This window comes from Gobio gobio, assembly GCF_949357685.1.
Source record: "Gobio gobio genome assembly, chromosome: 2".
In the NCBI taxonomy this organism is placed as follows: domain Eukaryota; kingdom Metazoa; phylum Chordata; class Actinopteri; order Cypriniformes; family Gobionidae; genus Gobio; species Gobio gobio.
Genome location: NC_137098.1, coordinates 47,704,715 through 47,722,086, shown reverse-complemented (window position 1 = coordinate 47,722,086; position 17,372 = coordinate 47,704,715). Strand labels below are relative to the sequence as shown.

Sequence of the window (17,372 nt, the reverse complement as noted above, 5' to 3'; positions counted from 1 at the left end):
GCTTTTCCTCATGTGGCTACCTTCGTTCTCGCTTTTCAGTGTCTGCGGTGCAATTTTATCAGCCCTCACAGTGGGATGGAATTGAGAACACACATATTCACACACACTTTCATAAACACAACATCTGCATGCAACTTTTCTGCCTGATAAGCTCACACTCATATACCTTATCAGTCACTGTAAGGTGGTCTACAGAGGAGGTGGCAACACAACAAATAGCTTTAATAATGAATTCTCAATGCTTCCCTTCTAACAGTGCCGGGCCCATGTGAGCCTGAGGACCTCATTGATGGGATTATCTTTGCTGCCAACTACCTCGGGTCCACTCAGCTTCTGTCAGAGAGAAATCCATCTAAAAACATCAGGATGATGCAGGCCCAGGAGGCAGTGAGCCGGGTCAAGGTACAGAACCCTAGAACCTCCGTATTTCCATTTTATTTTTGGTGTGGCTCTCAAGCGAAGCAGTTTGGATGAAGCTAATGTAGATTTCTCTATGGAAAATTAGATGAGATGAGATTTGTTTGTTTACACCCCGGGACTTGTTGACTAATCAGTAGTTATAGGATTATTTTCCATGGTGTAGGAGTGTAATCCCTCTTCCTCCCAACTTGTAAACGTAGAAAGCCCTCCTGTTGCCATGTTACATGGAAAATTCGAGTGAATTTAGTGTTTTAAGAGAACATGTGGCGCAATCCCCCAAAGCACTTTGGATACTGATCTTCTCCAGCAACAATTTTTGGATAGACAAAAACAGAAGACAAAGCTCTGTACACACTTATATAATGCCATCTTTTTTGCATTAGCAGTTTTACATTAGCAGTAGAAGTGTGTGATATGCATTATCTACAATAAATTGTAAGTGTTGTTTTAACTGTGTGCAAGCTGACATTATCGAGTATGTCATCACTCACTTTGCCAAACAAAAACTCTCGAAAGTCCACACATTCACTGTGATGTAGCCTATTAGAATGCAGTTAGAATGGCAACGATTCAAAAAAAAAAAAAAGCCAGAGTAGAACACGGTGGTGTTTTTACTTACTGAATTAATCTGTTTATGAACCAATCTTTTGAGTGAATGATTCAATGACCAATTCACATAAAGACAAGTCACTTGCTTTCATCCATTTTGAACAAACTGTTTGAATGAATGATTTAATGTTTTAATTTATCTTTCTTTTTAAGTTGGTTTTGTTGATACTGGTTTCAGTGGATGCTAACAGTATCTTCATTTTCTAAATTTATTTGATTAAATGTAACAATTTGACATAAAAGATGGCACATGCATTTGATACGGTTAGGAAAATTTGCCCTTATAAAGGAAAAGAATGCCCCTGGAAATCATTATAGGGAGGCAAATATCACCCCTTAATGGAAAAGGTTATTTGTGCCATTTCCACCGGCCAGAATATGACGAATATGAAACGCTTCAGGAATCAGCGGCCCACAACAGGCCTAAACCAGACGAGGTACCAGCACAAAAACACACTCAGCAAAATATCGTCTAATTATCATTATCAACAAACAGAAGAGGATTCATATTACCAGGACGAGTCTATAGGTTGCACTGCACTGGGGCAGGAGTTAATGGACGTGTTGTCAGTCCTTTATTAGATGTGTTATACCTTTCAGCACTAAGCAATGGGAATCCACACAAGCACTGTGAGAAGCTGCTGTCCTAACCAAAATATGCTGTGCACGATGTGTCTCAATCAGTTTCAGACTGACTGGCTCCACTCATGCTTGATATAGTTCAATTTAGAATTTTCAGGACAGAAGCAGTTCAAGAGTATTGCATCTGAATATAAGAAATGGAAACTGTAGAGCTGTAAAATTTGAATGCTTCAGGAATATGCAACTTTTGGCTAAGTATGCTTGCTTATTCATGACAGGAACATCTGTGAAGTGTAAAATCACTGCTGTCTGGTCCTGTGGATATGGTACTTTGATGGTATCAGATGGTAATACTTGGTTCAGAATGATTATCATATTCATGTGACAAGGTATTTACATGGCAAAAAAGTAATACAATGGTGCTTTTGTAGGCTGGTGAGACATCATATTTTGAGCTAGAAATTACCTTTTAATGCTTTGAAATAGGGTATTGTATTCCTTATCCTTATAAAAAAAAAGCAGTGGTCTTTAATCCCTAGTTTACATTGCTCCCTTTTGTATTGCATGTTATTTTAGGAAATACTGTTGTTGTAACTGCAGTGGTGCTTTATTGCGGTCCTCTTGGTCAACAGCTGGCAGTTAATTTTACATGAGATGCTCCACAGTGGCCCACTAAGCTGCTCCACATTTAGAAGCACATACCTGTGGCAAGGACAAGCACCCACAGACACGCACGCACACAATTTGTCAGCTGGGTGCGCACAGACCCATGGTGGGCATGAAGGATTGGGAATGTGCCTCAAGAAGGCAGGATCACTCACTTGAATCAGTATTATACAGAGGTTCTGTATAATACCAAAGGACCCAATAGCAGAAACTTTTTCAGGGTACATATGTTCCCATTGGACAGTCCTGTGAAGTCTGATCTTCACGTGATCTTAAGTAAGATTTCAAATCATAGGGTGTATGTATTATCAGTATTCATTGATATATCACAATATACTGTGGAGAAGGAGATTCATCGATCAGACATTATTTGTCTTCACATAAATCAAGGAGTTGCGGCTCTGGATGTTTCATGCAGTTTAAATTCCCATTATAGGCTTTTGTGCATGAGTTTAATATGGATTAGATATGTGACACTATCAAGAAGACACATATTGCAAATTAAACATATATATTAAACATGACAGTCTTTAATTTAATTTATTAATCTAGTCACTAAATTTAGAAGTTTCAAGTATGACAAATTATACAGTTGTATATATTCATATATTCAGTTTATATATATATATATATATATATTGTTTAACATTTTACTTTTTGCTGAATAAAATAATATTAATATAATAATTTTTATGAGTTGTCAAGTGTTCGTAGGCCCTGTAGAGCATTCATGAACAAATTTTGTCAAGTGAACTGAAGTTCTACATGATATTCCCTGCAGAGGGAACTGCCTAGGGACCTTGTGATTTAGAACGCAGCTTCATCGTCCACTTCGGTTACCAGTGATCTCAGACCTCCTTCTGTTCCCTCTACCAAGGGCCAAGCCGGTCATTTCTCTTTCCAGCCACCATTAAAAGCCATTCAAAATGAAACCATGGCAACACACTCTCTCCTTCTCCTCTCTTTCCCTGCTATTATTATGTGGATAGATTCTTAAAAGTTGAGATGAGCTGCACAACGTTCCTTGCTTTTCCTCCCTTTCTCCTTCTTCCTTTCGGTATCTTGCTCTCTCTCTCACACACACACACACACAGACACACACACACACACACACACACACACACACACACACACACACACTCACACACTGACATTCATGCACTCACACATCTGCTCTTCCTCTCTGCAGATGATAATGTGTCTGTCCACAGCTGAGTGCGCAGTATGTCAGTGCAGAGCCTGAGGACAGTGTTTTTCTCGTTACACTTCTAAAGTAGTGATTTCCAACCGGGTGTACGAATACCCAGAAGGGAGGAGGCGGTTCACTCATATAAAATTGAATGGGAGAAATTGTGGCCCTCAATATGCTACTATAGATTCCACCTTACAGTTAAAAGGTCCCATCAGAGTTTTTTTTCTGTTGTTTACTCTTGAATGTGCACCTATTAACTGGACAAGCCTAAAATATACAGTGTTGTTGTTGTTGTTGTTTGCTTGAGTTGAGCCAAAGCACTATTGGTGTCTGATTTTATTCCTGATTTGAAGTTTATTTCAAAGTGCAAGATATGCAACACACAAGATATGCAAACACTGAACATGATGCAATTCCACTATAATTACAGTCAAACCAAAACGTATTCAGACACTTTCAACATTTTCTCACATTATCACAGTTTATTCGCAATAGTTAAGAAAATGGTAATAAAATATGACAAGAACTCAACTCTGTCAGAAAAAATTCATCTTGATAATGTCAGATAACTTTGATAGAAAGGTTTGTAAGGGATTACAATCAACCAATCAGCTGTCAGATGTTAAATTTAAGTACACAATTAGATAATACCAATTTAGGTCAACCAATTACCAAGCAATGCTTAATGTTGTTCAGTCTGTGGTGTAAAAGGTGGCATTAGATTAGATTAGATTAGATTCAACTTTATTGTCATTACACAAGTACAAGTACAAGGCAACGAAATGCAGTTTAGGTCTAACCAGAAGTGCAATAGCAGCAAGTGCAGGATATACAACGTTTGCATAAGTGCAGGACATGGATATGTACTGAGTATATATAAATATATCTATAAATAGAGAGATGGTTATTACTATAAACAGAATTTACAGGTGAATATGTACAGTGAATAATATACAGATGGTTATTACTATAAAACAGAATTTACTGGTGGATATGTAATATAACATACAGATGGCTATTACTATAAACAGAATTTTACAGATAGAGGTATACAATGATATGTTAGGCTAAAATGAGGAATAGTGGATTAAGGTAGTGCAATAAATTATGGACAGAAGCTATCCGAAAAAACGTGTAAAAGTGCAGTGGAAAGTGATTGCATATTACAGTTAGAAGTACGGTGCAAAATGCAAATGTAAACAGTAGGTACTGTAAATAACAGTCGGCAGTGCAAATGAGCATAATGCAGTTAAGGTATGGTAGTGCAAAATGAATAAGTAAACAGTTGTGACTGTAATAAACAGTCGGTAGTGGAAATAACAGAGTGAAGGCGGATGTGAGGTAGGAGAGTTATCAGTATATGAGGGGAGTGGATCAAAGGGGGTTTGAGTTCAGTAAAGAGACTCTGGGGAAAAAACTGTTCTTTAGTCTGCTGGTCCTGGTCCGGTGGATCCTGAAACACCTGCCGGAGGGCAGGATAGAAAACAGACTGTGGGCTGGGTGAGAGGAGTCCTTGAGGATGCTGAATTATCGCATTAGCGATTAAAGACAAAACACTTAAGTAAAATATTGTCAGGTCAAAGTGTCTGAATAATTTTGTGTATCAATTTTACTGTTAGTCCACTGTATAAAGAATTTTGGGGTATAATATGTCAAAGTTTATTTTATTTTGCTATCCTCACTTACATAAATTAACTATGGTGTCCTGCACCCACTAGGAAAAAATTATGTCTGGTGTCTGAATAATTTTTTATTTGACTGTATGATAGTTTTCCCCTCACTTAATTCGGTTTAATCTTCTTCAATTGGCCTGTTGTACATGTATAATTTCTGATTAACGTTTGATTTCGCTCATGTGATATTTTTCATGCTTGTTGTTAGGAGTTAAAAGGAACACATTTCAGATTTGGTGTCGATGAAGGGGTGCTTGAGCCTTAATGGGGCTACCTCAGTCTGTCTCTAGTATCCTATGTCATTTCTGAATAATAACAGTAGTACCTAAGCCAACATAATTGCAGCACATTCTTTTTCATGCTAGCCAAGAAAGCAATGTAACCATTTCTTTTGTTTTAAGGCAAGAAATGTAGGAAAAATGCCTAATGTTTTATTGAAGTGTATCCCTGTTGCCTCCAGATTGATGCAGTATTTATGCAACATTCATCGCCCACACGTTCACCGTCTCATTTCCCCTTTACTTTCAAGCTCTTTCTCTCCCGTGCTGTTGATTTATCTCCTCCTTTCTTTCTCTCTCTCTCTCGTCTGCCAATGGAGGATGAGGCATTTTGGCAGCCAAAATGACAGTAAAGGAGTAGTCGTGCACATGATGCTCAGCCAGAAAGAGATGAGAGCAGTTCAAAGGATCATGCTCCCAGTCAGGTGGAAGAAGGTCTAGTGAGTTAGAGAGAGAGACCTGAATAGGATCAGAATGTAGAATGCTTGTACTGATGTGCATTCAAGCTGCTCACCCACTATCAGACAGACTCATGGGCTCTTTAGTGTTTATAGATGGAGGTATTGGAGGGCAATTTTTACCTCTTTCTAGCCATCTCTCTGTTCTTTATGTTTATTGTATGTTCATTCTATATAAAGTTACTCTTATAAACCAAGTAGGTTTGTTTTGAAGACACAAATGTGTTAATTTTAAATGAACTGTTTTAGTCAGTCTGTTTTTGTTTTTCAGTGAAAGTATCCTTTAAGCAAGTACTGTCATATTCATTAATTTGGTAACACTTTACAATAAGGTTTCATTTTTTAACATTAGTTAATTTATTAACTAATATGAACTAACAATGAGCAGTACATATGTTACAGTATTTATTAATCTTTGTTAATGTTAGTTAATACAATCAGTCATTCAATATTTGTTCATGTTAGTTCACTGTGCATTAAGTAATTGTTTTTATTAGTAATTATGTATTAGTAAATGTTGAAATTAAAATGGACTAAGATTAATAAATACTTTAAAAGTATAGTTGATTGTTTGTTCACTAATGTTAACTAATGAAACCTTATTGTAAAGTGTTTTAGTCTATTAATTTTAATACATTTCATTTCAATCAATACATTTTTTCACCATTCATTTTAGTCAATTATCTGACTAAGATGTCATCAGGATTGTTATTGTTATCTAAAACTTTATGTTCTTCAATTGAAATAAAGCTGAAATAAAATAGAATATAAATATTAGTATAAATATTAGTTCAAGAACAAAACTTTTAGTTGCCAAACTAAAATATGTTTGAAGTACTGAAGTACTAAGAGTAAGAGTAATAAAACTAAATAGAAATATATAAAAAAAGATAAAAGCTTGTTACAAAATTACTAGAACACACTAAAATGAAAATGAAAAAGATGATTCAAAGTATTAATAAATATTGTAATAGTATATAAATAATACTGAAATTATAACATCTAATTTCAGTCAATGAAAATAATATTTCAGTTGACCAGAAAGTGCAAAATCAAAAACAAAATGATTGGATTATTTAAAACAAACATTCTCTTTCTAGATTTTCCTTCCGTCCTGTTAGTGCATTATAATATCTTGTCATGTTATTATTATTATTATTTTTATTTTTGTAATTTTTGCTAAAAGGTATGTTGTTATTAAAGTTGCTTAATTACCATCACGATGCATCATTGGTAATGAAATCAAAATAGCCTAACATTTTGCTGTAATTTTGTTGTCAAAATTAATAAGGGTTGCACAGTAGAAAACATTGTATCCAGTCAGGTCCTCTATGACAGCTGTTGTTCTCCCTGAAGTCATCATATGGCAGGTTGATAAACTGAGGTGTCTGCATTTGTTGTGAGATTCTGACAATGAATCCAGTGTCAGTGATGAATCACACAACTATAACATTTTGACATTTATTGAAAGTAATGATTGCTTGTGTTATAAGAGGGCTACAAATAGACATTTTTGAGAATTTTCAATGGAGAAAATCATTTAAACTGTATTTTTTTGGCTTTCAATACAACAGTTATTAAACCCTGCATGTCCTATGATTTGCTATCCGTATGTATGTGTGTGCTGGGGGAAATGTTGCTGCATTCTGGGTTTGTTTGTGTTTGTGTACAAAGAACACACATGCCATACATGGCATGCAGACTTTGTGTTTGGTTGTTTATATGTTTTAGCCTGGTTTTTAATGTTTTTTTTTTTTACCTTCATGCCTTTTTGCTGCTCCCGTGTGTGACGACCCCTGTACTGTCCTGAACGTCTCCCAGAGGGTACAGAAGGCAGCCAAAATCAAGAAAAAGGCGGTGTGTAAAAAAAAAAAAAAAAAAAAAAATGAGAGAGCGATAGAAGAACTTGCCTTTTTTTTACCATCTACTCCATGTCTGTGTCCATCATCTGTGTAGTTTTCATAAGTGCTGGTTCATACCGTGTGTAGTGAAGCTTTAGATCAGGCTGTCTGGGATATGATCTTCATGGCCCCCGTATAACTAACCATTGGTGAACCAGCCTCTTCTGGGCTGCGACTGAAGCATATGAACCTTTGAAGATATGGGGTCAAAATTTCAAAGCCATTTTAGACAGACTGCACTTTTAACCCTGTAAAAAAAATTGACTATAAGCATCCATGTGTAGAACCATTTTTTTTATTGCAGTAGCCCACAAAACAAAAGTAAGAATTTGACAAGAAATGTGCTGACAGGTAAATGATTGGCACTCTGAGACAGCCTGACAGCTGGTTAAGTGTTGCCATTGTGTTACTTTACTTACCGTCTGTCATTGCATCATCCTGCCTGCGCGCCTCCACCTCACTGCACCGAATGGGTCTCGTTCTCTCTCTCCTTCACTTTGCTCTCTAGTGTCAATCATCTCATTACTTCAAACCTCTGCATGGCTTCTACTTATCACAGGAGGCTTTGTTATTATTTGTCTCTTGGCCTGATTACCTCACTGTGTTTCTCAGTTATAGACTTTGGAAAGTTTGTTTTCAACAGTTTTGATTGTGAGATGTACTGTGTCACCCTTTGTACTGTGTCATCAATTATTAATCGGACTGGTTATTGATAAGCAATGCAGTTTTACATTTTCAATCCATATGTTCTTTGCCCCTGAGCATACCATATTGTTTCCCATTAAGACTATTAATGCTGCAATTTACAGAGGTTAAGCACTGCCCTGGGCTCGCCTCCCTTGTGGACAAGCTTATACTAGTGCATGATTTATGAAGCATAAAAATACTTTCATTAGGAGCTTGAACAGTTGTGACTTTTCCTTAGGTCTTCTCATGAGCCATTGTGAATTATGGCATGGTACATTGATGACCTCTTGAAGGTAGAGGGCAGTTTTTCATATTTTTGTTCTTGTTTTGTTTTTGTTTTTTTGTCAGCAGAGCCCAGAGGGAGATGCTCAGACTTTGACGGAGGTGGATCTTTTCATCTCAACTCAAAGGATCAAAGTGCTCAACGCAGACACCCAGGTGAGTTCATGCGGCTGCCTAGAGCTACAGGTATCGAAGTTAAATCTGGAAAGACCAAAATATAAAATAGGGAGTAAATAGAAGCACATTAGCATAAGTCATTAACTGACTGCTAAACTAATTGTAACGCTTGGATGCTTTTCATAAAAATCGAATCAAATAAGCCCGTAAAATATGAACAAAACAGCCCTGAAGCAAAATATGTAGCCTATACAGGTTTCATTTCCCTGTTGCTTGTTTTCTTCATTATTAATATCAGATTTTTTTCTATTATAAACTCTTAAAACATTAACTAAGATTACATTTTATTTAAAAAAAAGTTTGGGGACCATTTGTAAATTATCTTGATACTGGGTTTGTACTTTTTCCACAAAGTAATGCAAGGTATAATTTGATATGCTGAAATTGGATCTTGTAGTTTCTGAGGATTTTGTTTCTCTCTCCCTTGAAATATTGTTATTCCAAATTAATTTGGTTGTTTTTGTTCATTTTTATTTTGTGAAAAAGTCAATGAATATCTGGTTAAAATGTTGGGCCCTATTTTAACAATCTGAGCACATGGCCTAAAGTGCAAGTACACTTAGAATCCACTTTTGCTAGTTTAACAATGGAAAAAAATGATCGGCTCGCCAGGCTCATGTTCCAAAATGGTTGTACCTAGTCTCTTAGTGAGTTATGGGTGTGTTTTGGGCATATATGCAATAAACCAATCAGAGTCTCATCTCCCATTCCCTTTAAAAGCCAGTATCGCTTGTGCCATGGCGAATTCGCTATTTACATGGCGGAATTTGCAAGCGGAAAGACTGAATGCTTCTCCAGAGAGGAATCCTTTTATTTTTAATATTTAAATTTTTGTTGCTGCTGCGCGTCCCTGTGTGTGTAATAAGCAGAGTGTACGTGCGTTGTGCACCCACCTATAGGCGCATATTACTAACACACCCTTTAAATAACACAAAACATTCTGCGCTATTGACTTTAGACCAGGTTTTGTTGGTCAATGGCGCAGTCGTTTTCAGTTGCCTCAAAATAGCAACGCACCAACAATCCACCCAAACACACCTCGTTTTCAGACCAGCATGCCCATGGGCGAACAGATGGGCACGAGTGCATTTGCTATTTAAACAACATGGTGCTGGATGTGAAATTGATAACTGTGTCGGGCTGAAACTAGCAAAAAACACTTGCCTGGCGTCACACTGCGCCGTGTGTATGATAGGGCCCATATTATATTGTATACAATTAAATATATTGTTAAGATTACATTTAGTCCAAATAGAACACACACATCACGTTGGAATAGGCAAAATATGAAGACATAGAGGAGTTCTCAAGACATAGAGCATACATTATAAATGATACTTTGAAAAAAGGAGATAAATCTTTTTTAGATTGGTGAAATATTTATGTAAAGAGAGCCCTTTTTATTCAGATATTTTATATTACATAACTTTTTGTTACATAACTGACATAAACCACGTAATGTGTATCCATTGAGAGAAGGGATGTGCGTATGCTCAGGCTTGTAGACAGTTGTTAGTGATGGGAGAGCTTAATGATGGCTATAAGCTTTGTGCTTAATCTCCAGCTGCACATTTTATCATGCTGTATACGATCAACAGCTCCGCCTCTTCCACACAGTAGTACTGTAAACATAAGGTAGGAATAGCTACATGCTGCGCCCCATTTAATGGTATATTTAATGCCCGGTACTAAATAATATAGCTATGTGTGAGTTGCTGCGATTATGTGTATGAGTTCTTACTGAACAGCAGTGAGTGGGCAGGCTGGCACGGACGTTTCGTTATGTGCTGCAATGCAGTGTCAGTCCTCACCCTGCCTGTCACATCTCACAGTGAGTCTCTATTGGATGTAACAGATTCATTACAGTGGCTGCAAGGTACTCCTTAAAAATTCAAAGTACCCTATAAGTCTGACACTTTTTGAATTATTTCAGCCCAATCCGCTTGGCACAGACTCCATTCAAACTTAAAAAAGGTACTATTAAAGTTTGATGATCTCTCAATTTCATTGATGGAATGCATAGGGTACAACGGGGCTAAAGGCAAACCTTAAGAAAAAATGATTGCAGAAAAAAATATACAGGGTGTATTGAACATTTATTTGTAATAAATCATAAATGTGGTTTATTTAGTTTAAAAACAAGCAAAGGCACAGTATTGATACAAATACTTTAGCTAAAATAAAATGTTTTTAATAATGTCTTGTTCAAAATAATCACTTTAGCAAAGTTTTTATAAATAAAATAACTAATTTTGCTCAACAAATATAGTGTCATTAAAATAGGTTCATATAAAAATATATTTTAAAAATACATAAACAAAACTATTTTAAAAAGTAAAGATTCTGAAAGCATTGAATGAGATCCCATAATAATTTAATATAGATATACAGTAGTAACATTAAACCATATTTTATTATATGATATGATTAATATATATATGTTTTTTTTTAAATATGATAGTTTCATTATAAATATGGTTATTGTCTCTAAGGTGGACATGTCATGTCAACAAATGAAAAAGTAAGCCAGCTGTTTACTATTATGTTAATTATTGTGCCTTTCGCCCCAACAGCAGGGGTGCCTTTTAACCCAAATACTTTTACATATTCTTCCGTTATTGAAAAATTGTTGCTTTTATTAGCTTGAACAAAACTGAAAATCATTAACAAGACCTTTGTTTCAAAATATATTCAAAAATTTTAGCAATTCTCATTTGCTACTTAAAAATCTACAACCTTTTAAAAAACATCAAATATTAGATCAAATAAACACAGAATCAACTTTTGCTGCTGCCAGCGATCAAGGATTAGCCAAATTTCCACGTGCATCTTGAAAAGTGTATGTTATGGCAAGTGCTGAGCCAAGTTTTTGTGCCATCTAGTGGTTTAGAGAAAAATAAATTAAAAGGAGCCTTTTACCCCATGGAGCCTTTAGCCCCGTTGTACCCTACATATATACATGTATACCGGTATACCAAAAAGAAACGTCCTCTCAGTTTGAACTGAATTTATTTTTGTGTAAATATTTGTGTTAACATACAAAGATTTAACAACTAAGACGTATAAACTAAACAAGTTTCACAGATGTTTGACTAACAGAAATAAAATGAGTCCATGAAAAGGGGTGGGGGTGGGGGGGTCAATATGAAACCAGCAGTCAGCTTGTGGTGTGACCAGCAGCTGCTTTGAGCTCTACAGTGCATCTCATCCTCATGGGCTGCATCAGATTTGCCAGTTCTTGCTGTGAGATGTTACTTCACTCTTCCACTAAGGCACTTGCAAGTTCTCGAACATGTCTGGGGGGACACATGGTTACATGAAGTTTGGCACGATAGTTACACAATCTGCTGTCCTTCCTGTCCCCATGTAGCACTGTCTTAGGCACCTTACATTACAGACATTGTAGTTTATTGCTCTTGCCACATCTGCAGTCCTCATGCCACCTGCAGCAAGACTATGGCATGTTCACGCAGGGCGCGTTTTTCAGTCAGTAGAAGGGTCTCTTTAGTGTCCTATAAGTTATTATAACTGTGACCTTAATTGTCTGTGTAAAAGGACTGTGCAGGTGCATTTGCAATAATTGCTTATGGTTCATTGAACAAGTATGTAAAACATTATTTAAACCATTTCCAATAAAGATTTGTAAAGTTTATTTGGATTTTGCAAAATAATCTGTAAAATACAGTATCCTAAAAAAAAGACGTCTTAGCTGAATTTATAATAACTGGATGTGGATTCTGGTGCACAGCCAACCCGAAAACAAAATGACAATGATAAAGCATCTCAGATGCAAAATTTCAGTAACACAGAACCAAAGCCTAACATAACCTTACCTTAAACACTATTCTTTTCCTTATGTGCAAGCACTGGTATTTCCTTCATGTTACCTGGGTATTATTAGCGAATAACAGAGAAAGCTTTTTTCAGGGTATCCTATCTGCTAGCTGTATGTAAAACATATGCATTAAGTTGAAAGAATAAATGATCCTAGAACTGTGCTTCACAAGTAAACATTTCACATATGATGGTCCTATAGTTTAAAGAAGGGCTGCACTAAAATGAAAAATGAAATCGAAAATCCCACACATGACCTTTGTGTGCATTGAATTAAAATGCTGTATGAATTTCCTCTGTGCTCTGGATCATTAATTCTTTCAGCTATCTGATGATGTATAACCTTTTCTTTTGTACAAATGAGTGCATGTCTTTCGTGCTGTTTCTTGTGCTAGAACAGCACATAAGAGATATTTTAGTGAATACAATTATGTGATGGCCATAGCTTACTGTTTAAAAATCTGGGCTAACCCAAGGCTGTAAGCTTGTAGCTTCAAACAGATCTTCCTTAAGGGGAGATTCAGATGAATAGAAGCATGGAAACCCACTGTGCGTGTTTAACCCCAGGTTATTAAGAAACTATAATGCCCATTGGGATAAGAAAGTCTGCAAAATGATAACTAAGCTGCCAAATGGGATTAAAACTCAGCCTTAACTCTAGTCTGGTGTAACGTGTTGGGAGGTGTTGCCACAGCATGCTAAAGAAGTCATTGTGGTTACTCTCTTGGTTGTTTCGTAGGAGACCATGATGGATAATGCTTTGCGCACCATCTCATACATTGCTGACATCGGGAACATTGTGGTTCTGATGGCGAGGCGCCGCATGCCGCGCACCGCCTCACAGGACTGCATCGAGACGACCCCTGGAGCTCCCGAGGCCAAGAAGCAGTACAAAATGATATGCCATGTCTTTGAGTCCGAGGATGTGAGTGTGGCTTTAAATAATTTTACAAAAATCAATTATGTTCACTTAATAAATTGTGCCTAAATAGGACTTTCTTTTATAGAACTTTATTTTATTTTTTATGGATGTGTTGGACCCGATGGTAAAGGAAAAACAGAGGATATGTGACCAGCATACATGCAGCTTTAGTGTTATTCTAAAATGTAAAAGTGTCCAAACATTTGATTTGTATACACTACCGTTTAAAAGTTTGGGGTCAATATTTTTTAATCTAATATTGTTTGAAAGAAGTAAATTATGATCATCACTGGTGCAGTTGTTTGATCAAAAAACAGTACAAACAGTTATACCGTGAAATATGTTTTACAATTTATAACAACTTCTTTCTAATATAATTATGTAATTTAGTACAATTTTGGCAAAGCTAAATTACTCCAGTTTTCAGTGTGACATCTAATATGCTGATTTGGAGCTCAAGTAACATTTCTTATGTGATCAACTGTGATTTTATTGATTTTTCATCAGGATTCTTTGATGAATAAAAAGTTCAAAACAACATATTATTTTAAACAGATTTTTTTTTATATTATATATGTCCTTACTGTCACTCTTGATCAATGTAATGCATCCTTGCTGAATAAAAGTATTAATTTATTCAAAACATCTTACTGACTTCAAACGTTTGAACGGTAGTGTATTTATGGAATGAGAGCCATTATTCAGCTGAAGCTCACATTCAGATTCACCTGAGGTTCAGAGAATAGCCTCAAAAGTAACCCTGACTGCAGCTTTACATAATCCTGTTCTAATGGACCTACTTTTCTCTCCTCCACTACACTCTCCTCTGCATTGCAGTTGTTCCTCACTCATGCTGTCTAATTACACTCTTTGATGTTTCAGCCAATGAGTGTGTGCGTGTCTGTGTGCGCACCCACAAATGAGTCATTTATAGAGGCTTGCACTTCTTTATTTTGATTAAACCTATTTTTCATATCACATTTCCGTTATCTACTTAGCAGAGTACAATAATCACACATTTTATCATATCATACAAGTTGTTGTCCTAAAAACAAAAGTGTGAACTTTGATAACTTTGCTCCATTTCTCCTCTGGGGTCCATCTAAATCAGTCGGTTCTCCACCCGTCTGCTCAGTGCTTTTTCTTTGAGTTTTTGTCATGGCTGATTTAGATGTTCAGTGCTCCTGAAGCAGCTGTGTTTCCTGTGCAAATCAAAGCCTGCACACATGATGGGATGTTAGATTATTAATGAGATGACCCCTACCTGCACACGTCGCCTGAGGGGAACTGTTAAATCCGAAACCGTGGCTTGGCATTAGAAAACAGCCACAATCATTAGCAAAGGGAGTGAACCACTTTTCCACTGCACCTCTTTAGCATTCTAGTGTCAGACAGGCGATATAATATCCAGCAACTTTTCTAAGATTATTCATTAAGATTTGAATAAGGTTGCAGTGCTTGAAATTGGCCGTTCACATTTCACAGTGAGCTGTAGCACCCGTAGCTTCAGAGATGACAGCTGGCAGTTGGAATGGAATCCGCTCAAAAAATGTAGACCTGCATGTTATAAAGTGTGAAATCGATATACAATGATACACTGTGAGTGAGCAGATTCACAAAACATCAAATTAATGGAGTGAAAATCTGCTGCATTGATCTGCAGTATATCGATGTATACAAAAGGCAGAGAAGCTTTGATTCAGAACAACTAATGTTCTTTTAGGTCAGAGAAGAACGGCCTCTTGACTAAGCCTAAGGTTTTTTCTCCACTGCTAGTGTAATGGAGGCCAGCTAGTAGGTGCTGTGTGAGTAAACCTCGACTGTGCTAGAGGTTGCAGCCTTTAGCCCCCTTGTTAGAGCGTCCGACTCTCATGCTGGCGGACCCGGGTTCGAATCCCGCTTGGAGCGAGTGGTTCGAACAGGAGGGGTTACATTGGTCGAACAGGAGGGGTTACATTGGGGGTGAGTGTAATGGAGGCCAGCTAGAAGTTGCTGTGCGAGTAAACCTCACTCCTCTGATCTCAAGAGATGCTCTAGCAACTGACGCTAGAGGTTGCAGCCTTTAACCTCCTTGTTAGAGCGTCCGACTCTCAAGCTGTCGGACTAGGGTTCGAATCCCACTTGGAGCGGGTGGTTCGAACAGGAGGGGTTACACTGTCACCTGATGGAGTTTTGATTCCTTGCCACTGTTGCTTTCGGCTTGCTCAGTGGGGGTTTAAAGACAAATAATATCCAGCTATATTATTGATTTGACTGCACTGACACTATCAGATGAGAACAAAATTTTAACATAACTGAGCTGGATAATGATTTGCTTACGAGCCTTTCCATGAAAGGGTGTACATAGTCTGCAACAATACTTAGGTAGGTGGAACATGTCAAAGTAACAACCACATGGATGGCAGGACCCAAGATTTCCCAGCAGAACATTGCTCAAAGCATCACACTGCCTCCGCCGGTGATGTAAAAGAAAATGTGATTCATCAGACCAGGCTGCCTGCTTCCATTGCTCTATGGTCCAGTTCTGATGCTCACGTGCCCACTGTTGGCGCTTTCGTCTGTGGACAGGGGTCAGCATGGGCACCCTGACTGGTCTACGGCCACATATACACACTTACAGTATATTATGTAAACAAAAAACGTTTATGTTGGATGCGATTAATCATGATTAATTGATTTGACAGCACTAGTATTGTATAAAGCCCTATATAAATAAATGTTTGTTTAAAAGGCTCATAATAAAAGAACAAACTCTATGGGTAAAGTAGATTTAGTTCTGTTTACTTCCCGCATGTAACCCATTTTTAATTACTGACAAATGTATACACAAGTTCATCTATTTTTGCAGTTGTTTCACCTGATTTTCTTCTCCATCAAATCCAGGCCCAGCTCATAGCACAGTCCATTGGTCAGGCATTCAGCGTGGCCTACCAGGAATTCCTCCGAGCCAATGGGATCAACCCAGAGGACCTGAGCCAGAAAGAGTACAGCGACATCATCAACACACAGGAGATGTACAATGATGACCTCATCCACTTCTCTAACTCTGACAACTGTAAAGAGGTCAGCTGACAGACACTTTCTTCTCTATTAAGCGTTCCCTCTGTGTTAGAACACAACTGACCCTGTGCACTGCTGGTGTTCTGGTCAATACATGTGGGGTTACTAGAAAACAGAGAACAGTGATGACGGACAAGTACACAAACATTGAAAAAACAAATAAACAAAAAAACACATGAAAACCATTGGTAACATTTTAGCTGGTTTCTAAAGCAACTGATGAATTTACTGTAAATATTTTTCTAATATAATGGCTTATATAAAGGATTTAGCCTAGTGTTTCTGTGCATTTATAACCAGTGGAGACTGGTGCTTTTCAGAAGTGTGAAAGCACAGATATCACTAAATAGAAAAATGTGTGCTCAGATAAATTGAGTTGTCTACAATGTTCATCCCAAAAGCTGCTTTTGAAATGGCTATTAAACGAGGGGAAAAAAAATCTACCATTTACAAATGACATTAGGCAACAAGATTATGAATGCTTAATGAAATTCTCTGAATAGTCTGCGCTCAAATGCAGTCAATCACATTTCAGTTATTGACAGTTTGTTGCAAAGTCCAGCCAATTTGAAAGCTCACCCAATTATAAAGAAGCCAATCTTACAGACGAGACAAAATTACAGTAAATGCA

The 17,372-nt window shown here is 37.1% G+C and overlaps 1 protein-coding gene across 2 annotated transcripts in view; it reads left to right on the top strand.

The window, feature by feature from the left end:
* Positions 1 to 17,372, top strand: part of apba2b (amyloid beta (A4) precursor protein-binding, family A, member 2b) — a 96,425-nt gene that overhangs the window by 68,653 nt on the left and 10,400 nt on the right. The window contains exons 6-10 of one of the 2 annotated variants that reach the window (XM_079839065.1): positions 257 to 402; positions 7,700 to 7,735; positions 8,818 to 8,904; positions 13,499 to 13,684; positions 16,565 to 16,744. In XM_079839065.1, coding sequence (XP_079695191.1) covers positions 257 to 402; positions 7,700 to 7,735; positions 8,818 to 8,904; positions 13,499 to 13,684; positions 16,565 to 16,744 — 635 coding nt within the window. The remainder of the gene's footprint in view (positions 1 to 256; positions 403 to 7,699; positions 7,736 to 8,817; positions 8,905 to 13,498; positions 13,685 to 16,564; positions 16,745 to 17,372) is intronic. The other variant, XM_079839066.1, reaches the window with a different exon arrangement.